The 15,276-nt window shown below is 42.2% G+C and overlaps 1 protein-coding gene across 7 annotated transcripts in view; it reads left to right on the top strand.

The window, feature by feature from the left end:
* Nucleotides 1–15,276, top strand: part of KIF1A (kinesin family member 1A) — a 4,129,412-nt gene that overhangs the window by 1,381,098 nt on the left and 2,733,038 nt on the right. For all 7 annotated transcript variants that reach the window (XM_069618139.1, XM_069618143.1, XM_069618141.1 and 4 more), the window contains exon 23: nt 10,584–10,732. In XM_069618139.1, coding sequence (XP_069474240.1) covers nt 10,584–10,732 — 149 coding nt within the window. The remainder of the gene's footprint in view (nt 1–10,583; nt 10,733–15,276) is intronic.

Below are 15,276 nucleotides of genomic sequence, written 5' to 3'. Positions count from 1 at the left end.
ACCTCACTTTGCACACTAACGGGTATCTTGACAGTCATGCTGTTGCACTGGATGAGAGCTGGTAGTCTAGGAAGCATTTGGACAGGGCCTCCAGCAAGCTTAGAGAGGCTTTTGGGTGCCTTAGCAACATCCTCAGCCTTGAAAAAAGATTCATCCACTACAGTAATGCTGGCCCCAGTGTCTCTAATGGCAGCGGTCTACTTACCATCTACAAGTACACGGTCCTTGTAATATTCTTTTGTGTTATCTGGAATTTGAATTATAGACATTTAAATTCTGCTGTTCCCACAGACCCAGGGACACTAAAGAAACACTGACCGAGACTCCAATGGGGTCTTCAGCCAGTACTTGAAAGTTTCCATTTGTCCCATGTACTTCTTCCTCTGGGGAGAAGGTTAAGGAGACAATGTGGATCCCTGAAGGTTTACTCTTTACATCTGGGATCCCCTTTCACATGGTCAGTAGACCCACAAGCATAACATTTTCCAAATGTTTTGACAAATGGGGGTCTCTGCTGACCTCCCTCTGGTTTGGCACCAGAAGTTTCACTAGCCTGATTTGGTTTCCCTGGTGGCTTACCCTTCTTATGTTTGGGGCCCTTTTTTGGATTGGAGGTATTGGAATTCTCTTTGCCATCTTTCTTTTGCTGCTTCCCATCATCCTTCTTCTGAGTTGCCCCAGAATCCCTGTGAGTACCCCTATTGGCAACTCGCTAGTCAGCAGCCTTTGCTAACTTCTTTGGATCAATTTCCTTAGAGTTAGCCAAGTGCTGTCTCAGCTCAGGAGAGTAGGCATCAAAAATAGATTCCAACAAAAATAGGTTTCTTATTTCTTCAAAATTGTTAACTCTCTAACCCTTTACCCAACCATCTAAGTTTTTCAAACATTCACACACCGAGGTAGCCCAAGGGGTACCATCATGCTTTTTGAGGGTCCTAAACCTCTTAAGGTACTGGGAAGGAGTTTTCCCAAATCTAGCTATCAAAGCTAGCTTCACATTTTCATACACAAATCTTTCAAGTTTCCCCCACCTCCATTAAAGCATCAGTTGCAACCTGGGGGAGCCTAGACAAAAGCCAACTGATTCCCTGTGAAACCCTGAATCCCATAGTTATATTCAAAAGCAGCCAACCAATCTAAAATATCAACTCTCACCTCGTACATACTCAAAGCTTCTTTAGGCATGCAAGGCCTCTTAGGACTGGAAGACCTCGAAGACTCTAGGAGAGAACCATTTTCAAGAGACAATTTCTTCATTTCAAGTGCATGATTCAATTCCATTTCTATGAGCCTGAGTTCTTGATGTTTGCTTTCAGTTTGCATTTGGAGCCTTTTAAATTCTAACTCAAGTCTCAACTTTTCAAGAGAGACACATTCTGGACTCAGTACTGGACCTGGTAGGGTCCCTGTTGCTATAGGTTGAGGGCCTAGAACTGGTTGAGGTGAAGAGGACCTCTCTTCCTGAGACTCCTCTGACTCCTCTAACTCATTAATAACATCTGAGCCTGACTCAGAAACATTATCAACCTCATCAACATTATCCACATTTGCTGGTGGGATAGGGGTTATAGCTCTACCTCCCAGTCTTTGATGATTCAACAATTTCTCAATCAGTTTGTTTTTCTTGCCTTTAACAGAGAGAGACCTGACCTTACACATATCTTTCAGTTGATCTACTGTTGGAATGATCAGGGTTTCCTGTTTGAAGTTATTCATATTTGGCATTATAAGACAATTGCTTTTATGCTGATTCTTAGCCTTGTGAAGGTTATTTGAACAAAAGTGATAGCAGTACTACCAATGTAATAACTATATTTTATCCTCACCGCTGTACATCAGTGTTAGGCAGAATTTCATGCAGTACCCTCTGGGACTACCACACACCATTAGGACTACAGATGTAAGCAAGACCAACCTTTTGTGTAAGTCTGTATCACACAGTTTGTTGGTAGTGAGCTGAGCAGCCAGGCTTATCTCAAGAGTGAATGTGAGCAGTACAAGTAGTTATACAGAGGAGTTGAATCACAGTGGTTCAAGTAGACACCTATACTCAAGGTTTCTTGGTAGAACACTTATTAATTTATTTACACACTCATTTATAAAACATTACACTAGAAGAACACAACTTAATATTATAGATCAATACACTTCAATACAAAACTCTACGTTTTTGAGACAGTTTGAGCTCCCCTGAAAAAAGGAGCAACATGGCAGTTCAGTTACTTAGCAGTGAGCAAAAAGGACAAACGTAAGTAGAATAGATTATATATACTTTCTAGGAAGTGCAAATAGTTTCAGTTCACCAGAATATTCAATTCAAGTCAATAGGCCAGGCCAAAGTCAATGGGCTAGTGTTCTGGATAGCAGTTCTGGTATCAAACGGTAAAGTCTTTGCAAAAGTTCTCAGAAGAAGTTTAGGCGAAAAAGAATCATGTGTGGGGTCACAAGCTGATTAGGCCTGCAAGTTGGGAAAGTTTCACAAACTTTCTCCGCGAGAGTGGCGTTCTCTCAATCCGGTTGGCACAGTACCTTTGCATGAAGAAAACAAATGTTGCTGAAGTCGTGGTTCCTGGCAGTTCCTGCAGATGTCGATGTTCCTGACCCTCAGCCGTGGGGACAAGAGGGAGGACGATGGGGGACTCCTGCACTGCACGGGGTCGTTGAAGAAAGCAAACAAAATGGAGTCACTTTATTTCCAGTAGCTGTAGATTCAAGAACACAAACTGGTTTCCCGCTCCCTGATTAAACCTAACCAGCCTTGAGAATGGTATCCAGGAGTCTTATGAGTTGATTGGTCCCACCAACTCAAAGGAAGAAGCCATCCGTGAAAGAGCTTCTCTGTCGAATGGAGTTTGGCCATTCGGACCTGCAGCAGGGCTTCACCAGGCAAACCAACAGTCCAGGAGTTGCAACAACCGTCCTCTTCTAACTCGTCTGTGGTTCTTTCGTTTCAGTGGTCGACTCTGCCTTCCAGTCGACAAGACTCGCCTTCTAAACAGTTTTCTCCCTTTCATTCCAGCCTAGCTGTCACTCACCCAGCAGGGTGGCTGTCCTTTTCCGACACACCAGTCGCCGGTACATTCAAGGCGTCCGGAATTACTCGCGAGGCCCTGCTGTTTCCTTGCTCCTTGCACATCATATGGAGAGCACGGCATTCATTTGGATTCCAAGGCACCCATTCACAGGATGCTGAGCCATATATGAGCCCAGGGGGCACGATTTTACATTGCTCCACCAGCATGAACCAATCACTTCATGCCGCATGAACATCTGTCCATTTTCCCTTCTCCTACGTGATTTGAATGGGACTCCGGTGGGCCAGCACAGAGGTTGGAATCGTCCATCCTTTGTTTTTTGAATCCTTTGGAAAGCCACAGACTGGTACCTTTATGTGTAAAGGGTCCTCGCAAAGAAATTGAATCTGGGTCCTGAAGAAGGCTTTGGTCATTTTAAATTCCAGACATCAGCAGAAACGGCTATGCATTCAAATGAAGTAATGGCCCAATAGTCATATTGGTTGACCACATGTATACACTAACATGAAGAATTGTATAAGGGTTTGAAACATTCTTTATACCACTTGCAGTTTAGACCTTATTGACGTTGACCCGCAGATAGATTTTTGTTTATCTTGGACTGGCAAATAGTGGTCTTCAGGCCCATTCTTTGGTACAGTTCCAACCTAATCATACTGAGCTCTTTACTTATGAAACTTATGTTTTGTACTTATGACACTTTACAATTATTTTATGTTGATTTGTTTTCACACAATTGAGTTCTTTGGTTGTTTGGTTTGATTTATTTCAAGATGTATGTAAGGGTTTTCCTTATTTTTCTCCTTGTTTCTTTATTCTTTCATGTATAATTGAGGTTTCAGTATTCAAAAACTGATTATATGCACAAGTGTATGAACAATGTTTAAATGATTAATAACATGTTTATGCGTGTAAAAATATTTGGATTAAATCTGAAAACAGTTGCTTGTAAGAGTGAAGATTGATTTTTATTTTTAATGACAGCCATTTGGTGGTTTAGACAATTGATACATTTATGTAAAGTCTGTTACATGACCTAATCTAAATATAGGTCTTAGTCTGTCCTGTTTTCTCTTGAAGGCTCAGGGTGGAGGATTTTCCCACCTCAACCGTACTTTTTGGTTTGATTTTATCAAATTTTGTTGCAACTTGCAGATAGATGTTGGGGACCCCCCTTTGGTACATATACTTGCCGGACAGTCGCCAGCCAATCACGCCAGAGTGCATTTGGGTTTCCTAGGAGACTAAGCACAGGGAGTTTCGGGCACTTCCCTCACTTCCTGCCCACCCCAGCCCGCCAAAGGCACACAAACAAAAGGGACCAAACCTGGTTTGGCGTGCAGAGACAAACACTAGAAGGACCTTTCCAAAAAGAAATGGTGAAAAAAGAAGACCGGAACCTGTTTAAACAAAGGGGCTTAAGGCGCCATCTTGAAAAACATTGCTCCCGAGTAGTTTAGAAGGTATTTAAACCTTTGGGAAATCTAAAAGACATCCCTGTGTCACTGCACTGAGGGTGCTGTGTAACACACATGAAAAGATGATGCCTATTGAGTTATCTAAAACTCCATAATCAGAGAACACAAATGTAAAAGACACATCAAAATACATGAAAGAGTGGGAAAAAAGGCTCACGCTCTCTTCAGGTAAAAAAATAAAGTCCTCAAAATCCTGCAAAGTTGCTGGGGGTCTCTAAGGTGAAGGGAATAAGCACATTTCTGAGAATTCTCCCTAACAACTTGTTACCAGTGTAACTTAACCATAACATCCCTTTAATAAAGTTTTTTCAATGAATGTCATGGGTTTTTACCAGTGCATGCTTTTTTTTAACAACTTACGAATATCATACTTAACCCATTATAGCAACATGTTTGTCCAATTTACAAAGTTTCACCTTAAAACTCTACCATTTCCCACCTCTAGCATCATTTTTTTAAAATCAACTTTATTTAAAATTTTCAAAATTTACAACTAATTAAAGTAGCAAAGGCACACCAAGTATTACCATTAAATACACAACTTAGAATTGAAAATCAAATTTATGCTAAGTTTCAAACACAGAAAAACAAGTAGGACAATAAACAAGACATCTAGCATCATTTTTAACACTTCTTTACACTTTTTGCTACTTTCTCCAGTGTTTTTCCATCTGTCGATGTCTGCGAACATCTGACGTCACTGCGGACCTTCCGGACAGTGCCACGTAACCATGCACTTGCGCGGCATTATGAAGTGTCCGCGACGCGTCCGCACTTCGCGATCGGGTCCGTGCTTCGTTGACAGTTCGGAACTGCATTTTCTACTGATCTAGGAACTTTAAAGTTCAAAATGCACCCTTGAACAGCTCCTATACCAATACTCACTCATTATCCATTAACAATCTAATAAAAAGTACATACTTGGAAGAATATTAGCAAAATTGCTATTTAACTTAAAAATGGCATCAGCTATTGCCATCCCTCCTCCCCAAGAGCTACCACCACCACCAGCTGGAGGACCTACACATAAAAAAGTGCAGTACTTCCAAAGACAATGAAGAAGACCAAGAAGATGAGGTACAAGAAGTGCCTACCTCTAGCACCCAGAGAGAATCATGGGTGTGGCACTTCTTTACCACTGTTGGGAATGTACCAAAGACTAAAGCTACCAAAGTGAAATGCACTGAGTGCAACTTTACTCAGTCGCGGATGTTAGGGAGAATTCTCTGTAAAGGCTAATTTCCCAAACCTAGTGAGTCCCCCAGCAGCTTTGCTGGATTTTTGGGGTTTATTTTTTTCTCCTGCTAAGAGTGAGACTCTTTTTCTCCCACTCTTAGACATGATTTGAGGTGTTCCTTTCACTTTGTATGTGTTCTATGGGCTATGGGGTCCTTTACCCCATAGGGCTTCATGTGTTTTTGAAATGTGGGTTACACAGCACCCTCCGTGCAGTAACCCAAGGGTGTCGTAGCGACCCCCAAACATAGACTCCATTCCCTGGGACTGACTACTGTCTCCCAGGGCATGTAAAGTCACCATTGGCTTTACTAGTCTTAAATTGTGAACAGAACCAGTACAAACCCTCATATTGTGGACATACTGGTCGGCGCAATTCGATTGCTCCGGGGTCTGTTGTTCGAGGGGGCACTGTCCAGTCCCCCCGACCAAGTTTTGGCTGGTGGCAATGGATACTACTTTTTATATTCGACTGCAAATATATTCCTATGGGATTTTCCCATTGTTCGAGGCTATCACTTTTTAAAATAGCCTCGAACATACCGCCGGTTTATTAAATTAATATAAATTCACTGGTTGGTATTTTTTGCCAAAACTTGGTCCCAAAATGGCGTTTGTGTTCGCTTCTGTGACTCCAACCCAAGTCGAGCCCTGTGTTCCACTTTTTGGCGGGCTTCTCCACAGAAGCCTCCAAAAGTGGTGCCACTCTGTCTGGGTACCACAGGGGGCGTGGGAGGGGTTTTAGGCACCCTGGACTGAGTTGCCTCAGCAACTCAAGTCACACTCTTGTGTGATTGGCCCAAGTGGTGAGCCGCCTGGCTCACCACTAAGCATGTTTGAGTGACAGCTAGGCTGAATGAATGGGGGTTTTCTGCATAAAAGCAGGGCTTTGGGGACTGGAACTTCAGAAGTCGCCACAGCACCTAAAGAATCCGAGGAGGGAGAAGCCGAGCTGACCTGCAATGACGACACCCCCGGTGGAGCCCTGCTGAACCGTCTCACCACTTTTCCCGACGACAGAGGAGATCTCCAGTCCGGAGAGTCTTCTTCCTTTGACTGGTGGGGATAACCAGTTTGCCCATCTTTTCGCCTTCCTGGACCATCTCGTGGCCGCCTTGCCTGTGCCAAGCACCCCGGCAACCGGAATACCACGGTTTACCACTACCACGAAGAAAAGGATAGTACCTTGTAACCAGAAAACTCTGCGGCTGGTTTCTTCCCTGGCAGTGCAACGACCTTCATCTTTCCTCCACGTCGAGACCTCCTCTTCCTCTGCACGAAACACCGACTTGAACCCGCTTCCAGGAACAACTGCCCACGCTGGAGCGTTCTTCCCATTACAGGTACTGTGTCCCGCCTGGCTTCCCTTGCGACAGATCGTTCGGGGGGACAGTAAATCCTCGACTTTCTAACCTGGGTTAGCCTGGGGCCTGTTAACTAACTTTTCCTGACTCAATCTTTTGTGAACTATCTACAAAGACTCTTTGGGCATAACCCCACTGTGTGATCCTGGACACATTTCGCTTGCTCTCTCTAAGAGTGGGCCTGGCATTTGAACTTCCTTGCTCTCCAGTAGACTTTGCCTAAACCTGCCTCACTGTGGTTCTTTGAAAAGTATTGATATTGTGTGCTTTCATAACTCTGCCTTTTCCCTCCCTTTTTCTATAACTTATTAGAGTGCCATCTTAGGATAAGCGCTCACCTCTGTCTGAAAATAAGAGGTGTTTCTCACTAAGACTTGTCTAATAAGTAATCAGGGTGGTATATATATAATAGTGACTGTGTGTTGAATTTACGTACCTCTTTTTGTGCTAGTGTAATTTACAAGTGTGTCTTTAATTAAATAATTATATACTTTTACACCAAAGCTCTGGTCAGTGTTTGCTTGTACTACTGTATCTCTGTACCTATTGTGTATACTCTATATACTGCCTAACTCATCTTGAGAGAAGTCTGACTGCTCAGCCACAGCTACCAGGTAAATCTGGGTGGTACAGACTGCTACCAATTGGGTTTACTGCCAACCAGCGCCTTTTGCAGTGGTCCCTAAAGGAACTGCACAGGTTTCTGCCTAACAGCGGACTACAAGGACAGTACTCCTACGGGACCACCTCCATGTGCTGCCACACCAAATCCAACCACTGCAATGCTCTCAGAAAGGTTGTTACTTTCTTAGCAAGTAGTAGGCTGTCTTCCTGAACCTCATCGCCCTCAAACAATACTGTAACCACAAAGCATACTTCTGAGGGACACCAAATCCCATCAGCTACCTTGAAAGTAATAAAAGAGGCTGTTGATCCATATCTTTCGAAGACAACAGTCCTCTGTATATACTTAAACACACCAGTCTTCAGGGGAAAGCAATTTCAAAGTGCTTTTGTAGTTGTAATCGAGGAGCATGAGAAACACTGCCCCTACCATAAAAGAAACACACGTGCAACATCTTCCTCTGTCCACCTGCCCCTTGATAGGCTTGGTGCCTCTTCCCTCATTTCCCTTCCCATCTTTCATTTTAACCACTCCTGCAAAAAAGAAAATACATAAAATTAAGGAACCACCTTTCACAGTTAAAAAGTAGAACTAAAAAAAAATCTTATAGACTCCAACTACTTTACATTTCTCATTAAAGTACACAGACTCAATAAGATTTTCCAACATTTCCATTAGAATTTTGTGTTATGCTAATGGGAATAATGTGGTGTTCATCCCCCGTTCCAGTGACTGGAACGGGGGATAACAGCCTGGCAGTCCAAGTTATCAGCCCAACCGAAGCGAGGGTGAATAATGAGCAATCCGGACTGTTATCCCTGTTCCAGCCCCTGCAATGGGGGATGAAGGCCATTAGCACCCCTGTGGCGTCCTGCTTTAGGAAGGAAAATACTTTTCCAAGATGGCCACCATTGAAAGGGAAGGCGGTGCTTCGTTCATAGCCCCTCTTCCGTTTCCATGGCAGCCTGCAGAAGGCGAAGAGAGAACCCTATAACCATATTAGCACAAGCACATTCTTTTCCATTTCAAACCTATCACACTTTTGAATATCTTTACCACATAGCTGGTCCCAGGTGGGCATGGCCACTTTAACCCCATTTGTCATCCCTCGTGGTCATGGCCAGTAGCCAGATTGTCCGGGTCATGACCTTATTCCATGACTCGGACAATCTGGCCACTGCCCATGGCCACAGGCTAAACCTCAGTCACCAAAGTTTTCGTCCAGGGGGAGCAAAGCTATAAGCCGCCCAAAAAGTGCTCCTCCTGTGGGTTGAGCAATTTAACCATAACTACAGGGCCGTTACCACTGGCCCTTTAATATATATTATATATATATATATAGAGAGAGAGAGAGAGAGAGAGAGAGAGAGAGAGAGAGAGAGAGATATGAATAGAGCACAAATACCATTAGAAATGTTGAGGTGGTTTTAAAATAGCATGAAAAACTTCTACCTGAAATGTGAGAGTAGATGAGGTCTCTTCAGTTCACCTTGAGTCCAGAGTCACTTACCAATGCATTATAGCTTCACACATTATCTTAAATGGATACCGTTTGCTCCAGAAAATTGTCTTTGTCTTACAGAGCAGCCCTCTATTATGATGTAAAACTATACAGTAATGTTTTTTTAAACATATACCAATGCTCCAATCACAAGGATGTCAGAATATACTGCTTGTTAATCTCTACTGAGGGTCAAGGGTGGACCTACCTATAGGGAACCCTGGAGATTTCCTGGTAGTCCTCTGCTCCCTGGGCCTCTCTTGTGTGTTATTTCGAAATGTTCTCATAGGAAAAGGGTTTGGCATGTCTGGAAATGTGTAATATCAGGCCACTTTGAAAATTATTTCCAGGGCCTCTTTCTCTTCCCAGGCCACTCCTGCTGAGGGTGAAATGCATATGTGGTTGTCTGCAACCTTGAGAACTGTCTATCTTGGGTTAATAAAGCAAAGTGTAAAATAGCAGTGCCTTATAAAACAAAACATTTTTCTGGAGCATAAAGCATGCTTTTGAGCTAATTGGCAAATCTATAGCTTCATTGGCTTTTCCAGTGCTATATTTTTTTTACTGGTCTGTATTTTTATATAGCCCCACACCCAATCCTTAACACTTCCTGCCCTTGCCTCGTCATCCTTTCCTCTTCCCAATGATGAATGTTTGACATATATTGCATTGTGTATCCCTGTCTGATATAATTCTGTGTTTTTAGCGTTCCCATCCCACCCCCTGCAAATTCCTTCCCAACTCACCTATTTACAAATTGGCACATAAAACGTTTTGCAATTCTCAGTCATAACTGCAATCGTTTTCTAGCAGATTAACGTGGATTGCCATAAATATCGATTTTCTTTTACATCACGTCCAGTAATCAAGGTTTTGTGCTTGCCGTTTCGCACCATTATTCCCTGGATGTGGAAACAGAGAATGTGTTGGGTAGAGGTGCCAAGTAATAGTCTGGGGCAATGAGCAAAAATCATAACTCCCATTTAGTAATTGAATTATGTAAATTTTGTCATTTGTATGACATTTAGGAATATTTTACAAGAATTTTGGGGCAAAAAGACAAGTAAAGTTAGCAGGTCAAATTGCTGCTACACTGTATAGTATAAAATGCAAAGAAACACGGATCATTAATTTCGAAATGGTAGCAGCAAATAGGGACTATAAGAAAAAATCAGCTCTTAGTGGAGAGATAGTTCAGAGTGAGGCCAGGCCTGGATGAGCTTCAGCAGAAGGCAGCATCTTTACCAGTACATGTATGTGTTTGCAGAGGGGTGTGCGTTTGCAGGGCCCTTACCTAAATATTTTCTTTAGAATGATGGCATTGTGGTTTATTTTGTCTTTCAGTACAGTGGACTGAGCAAGAGTTTGAGCTGGCCCTCTGGGCTTTCAGGAAGTGGAAGTGGTACCAGTTCACCTCTCTACGAGACCTGTTGTGGGGAAATGCCATTTTCTTAAAAGAGGCCAACGCTATCAGTGTTGAGTTGAAAAAAAAGGTGAGTCATAATTTCATCTGTAATTATATTATCCCTAAAGTCAATGTTCATTACTTCCTTCTCCCACCAGAAGATACTCGAATTCAAGAACTCACCCAGTCTCAAGTGCTTTATATCCACGCCACTCTTAGCAGGGAACACCTTAGACAAAACTCTCAACAGAGTTGCTCCATCATCAAGTCTCTCTCAGAGCGAGACCATTTGAATGCATTTGTCTTGCAGAGAGACTTTTTGTGGTTCTTTACCTGCTATAGAAGGTTGCACCATTTACCTTGTAATGACTTCTATCTATGAAATGTATTAACATTTCTAAAGTTTGTTTCCTTTTATGGAGAAATATCCCCGAGCTAACACTCCTCAAAATGTCATTCCCACACCAAAATCTGGGACATGAAGCAGGCTGCTTTTTTTGTGAATGTTCTGTTTTATTTTAAATAATACATCCTGAAAGTAAAGTTTGTCCCATAACTTTAAGAGATGGGGAAATCGCACACAGGATTCCATATGAATTCAGGCAGCTTGTCTGCAGAAAAGAAAGCAACGTGCCTACGCGTGCTCATTTTTACATTCACAGTGCACACAAACATCCATTCGCATAAAAGCAAATCTGAATAACTATTGTAGACAAAAAAATTAAATCATCTGTAATATAAACATGCAAATTGTCATTGGATATTGATTTTTTTTTTTAAAAAAAGATTGTTCTGAGAATACATGATTGCAACATCACAATTCATTTAGTGCTCTCTGACTTTCCTTTTCTAGGGCTGATTCAACTCTAAAATGTTGGACACCATTGGTTTCTAGCTTGGACTTATGTGCAAGAATGTTTGGTAGGGTTAACTTGGTTACCTACTCCAAAAACCTGGTTTCAGGGTAGAATCTTTTATTTTGAAGGTGTAGTATGTCAAACATTGGAGACGGACAAGTAGACCTGATTCAACAATATTTATTAAAGAAAATAAAACCTCAACAAGCCCTTTCTCTGTTATGAAGGTACACTAAACACATAGAAAATAAGACAGGTGCTTGTCAGGATGTCTCAGATAAATGCTGTCCTCTGGCTAGACCTATTCTCACCTATGCTTGCCCTTCCTTTAAAACTAAACAATGTAACTGGCCTAAGTAAATTGCCTTCACTATACATTAGCTTCTGCTGGCTGGTTTATGATCCCCACCCAGTTCTCTCTCTGGTTATTCAGTCTCTCGCAGGCCCTGGCCTGGTGATATTGTGCAGAGTTCATTGCTTTGTGTCTTTTGCTCCTCATGGATAATCTTACTGAGACCCCAACCAAACTGTCACAACAGTTCTAAAAGGTTACTTCTGCATAGAAGTCGTTGGCACTTGCTAGCTTCCTTGGGATATTGCACTTACAACTTTTAGCTCGGCTCGAGCTAACAGACCTTTCAGGCCCCTAGTTTCTTGGTCTCCTTTCACCCCATTGTGAGATATTCTCAATCTTCTCCCATCATAGGATTCCTGGCCTCTGTGGCCTTAGGATTTTTGTCTTCTATTCAGCCCCTGCTGATCTATTCTCATTATCAGCCCTGCATTCTGTTTCTCTGCCCGTAGGTATTTTCACTTTTGGCACCTCGTGGGTTTCTGTTTCTAGTTTCATCACTCTTTGGGATCTTCTTGATGTCCACCCCTTGTGGGTTATGGTCAGTTTCACTCCCAGTGGGGTATTTATACTCTCTGCCCATCATAGGCTTTTGGGTCTAGTTACACCCCTTCAGGGGACATTCTTAATGTCCACCCCATGATGGTTAGACTCCGTATCAGCCACCTGTAGGCTATGCTCACTGTTCGCCCCTAACAGGCTTCATTGGTGTGTTTCCACTCTCCTCCCACTGCCTCACTCATGCCCCGTACCTTTGTTCCTGCGGTGGTGTGTGTCAGGGAAGATGGCTGCATCAGTTGCTGTGGAATTGTTACTCTGATGTCCTTACTGTCGGTTCTTCGCGCTCGTTCCCTGGTGACAGGACTTCGGCGTTGGGTTTGGCAGATGCCAGCAACTGTTACAGATGCAGTTGATTCCTTCTTTGCTCAGGCGGCATGGTGCTCTCTGCCTCCTCCATGAGCTCAGCATCATTCTGTGGGCTCTCAAACTACCACACCTCCAACGTAGTCCTGCCTCCAGTTAAGTGTGAGGGATCCAGTTTCTCCTCAGTGCTCCGATGCAGACTGCTTGACTTCGGTGATGGGATGTCTCTTCCACTTCCTTCATGGGCCCGAGCCTTTTCAGTTTTCTCTTGGAACCAGAGAAATGACACCATTGGTCCTTTGTGTCAGGTGGGGCATCATCAAGGTAGGGTCAGAAATCAAGCCAGTCCCCTTTAAAGGGCCCTGCATGTTAGGATATGTTTTAACTGCCATATATCCTACAAACCGGCGTGCTTTAATACAATAGGGACGTATGAAAGCACCTCTGCTTGAGGATCATTGTCCCCTAAAGGGGGTGGTGTCACCCCCAGTGAGATCCTGCTTTCCCTGTCCCTGAGGGGTTATATTACACAGCTGGCTCACTGTGCTAGTCCTAAACAGGGGTGGTTCCTTCTTGGGGAAAAGGGGCACATCACAGAGGGCATAATACCTTTATGTATTAAAGCATTAGACAAGCATGAGATTATAACATTGAAATAGTAAAGGAATCAGCACTTCATTTTAATTGGCATTAAGAATCTTTTCTATTCTGCACAATGTTATTTGCAAAAATGGCGTTGGTTTTTTTAAATTGACATTATTGTCTTGTGAATGAAGGTGGGAAATGATTCTCCTTCCTATTCACTTTGAAGAGTAGAACACTCTATTCAGGATGTTTTCCTTTCTGTAAACCATGTTTTTTATAGGTCAAGAAGCCAATCAATCAATGAAAATCTATGAGTCAAGTTATATGCCATGCTGTAAACTTTGATATAAATTCAATCTATCAGAGATACTTTATTTCGTCTAGAAAGGCATAAAAGCAAAATAACATGAAGAACATACATATATAAAAAGCCCAGTGCATATTAAATTGTAAAAACAACAATTTTAAAAAAAGTCATAGAATTCACAAATCAGTTCATGAATAAGAAAAAAGGTGCACTTTAAAAACTTGATCATCCCAGAAACTTTAGCTTGACTTTTCTTCTTTTCCAGGTCGTAAGCAGGTAATTTCAAACTGCAAACACCACAGACAGATTTTATGAAAGGTATCTGCACAATCTAACGTGCTAATGCCATCATTTTTCAGGCAAATTTAAGATTGCCTGTACAAATTCTGTAATACCCCAGACATACAAACATTAAGTGTTGCACAGATTTGTAAATGCCTTCACAGAAGGGGCAACAAACGTTCTCGGTTCTATACCACATATTCATCAAAGGTGACAATGGAAAAATATTCAACCTGAATTTCACAAAGAGTGCACGTGCAAATGGCGACTTTATATCCATTATGTATTCTCGCACTACCATGTGGCTTTATTTTCCAGGTAGTGCCAACCAGAGGTTAAGGATAAACAGTTAGCAATCCTATTGCTAAAAGCCCAATATCTAAAGGCAGTTTTAACAATTGAGCTATCATTTCCCAATGTTGACCTAGGATAAAGCCAAACATGTTCAAGATTCAAGGAATACAACATCAACCTAAAATAGGCAAGCCTGGGGAGACTGCTAGCTCCCTCGCAATTCATCAAATCAATAAGTGTCTCATGGTGACTCCCCAATTCATGGTTACAACACAGTTTGCCTTTTTGCTCTACTTCAATGCTATTTTGCTCCTACTTCAAGGGAACTCAACTGCTTAGTATTCAGTATTGTAGTATAATTTTTGTGTAATATGGGTTGCCTCATTTATTGAATGCTTTATAAATGATTGGGTAATAAATTAATAACTGTTTTTAACAAGAAACCTTAAGTATAAGTGTCTATCTGAATGCTTGTCATTGTAGACCTTTGTGTAACACCTTTACAAGTTCACATTCTCTCTTGAGATAAGCCTGGCTGCTCAGCTCGCTACCAAAAACTGTGTGGTACAGACTTATACCAAAGGTTAGTTTTGCTAACACCTGTAGTTATAGTTGTGTGTAGTGGTCCCAGAGGGTACTGCATGCAAACTTTGCCTAACATTCCTCCATCTCTTGGCCACTGATACGGATAGATAGATTGGTGTATTTTTTCATCCTCTTTCCACACCTCATCAGTTTGTTTTTAGATGTGTTAACAGATAAACCCTTCATGTCACAGAATTTTTCAAACTGGCCAGCAAGTATTTTTTTAAGTCCACTTGGCATTCGAGAAATAAAATCGCTACATTGTCTGTGAACATGAGGATAGTGATTTTTGACCCACCTAGTTTCAGGGGAATCCGCAAGTTCAGTGGGGAGTTAGATAATGATATCATTAATATGAATGGAGAAGAGTGTGGGGGAAAAACACAACTCTGCCTCACACCCCTCGCAACAGAGAACTGTCTAGAACAGTCTCCACCACTCCCATACCTGACCCTGGCCTTATTTTTTGTGTACAACTGGAGAATAGCTCTAAGTAATTCACAGGG

The sequence above is a fragment of the Ambystoma mexicanum genome, chromosome 10, assembly GCF_040938575.1.
Source record: "Ambystoma mexicanum isolate Mex_15411 chromosome 10, UKY_AmexF1_1, whole genome shotgun sequence".
NCBI lineage: Eukaryota > Metazoa > Chordata > Amphibia > Caudata > Ambystomatidae > Ambystoma > Ambystoma mexicanum.
Note: the sequence above shows the minus strand (reverse complement) of the source record. Positions and strands in the feature narration are given on the sequence as shown.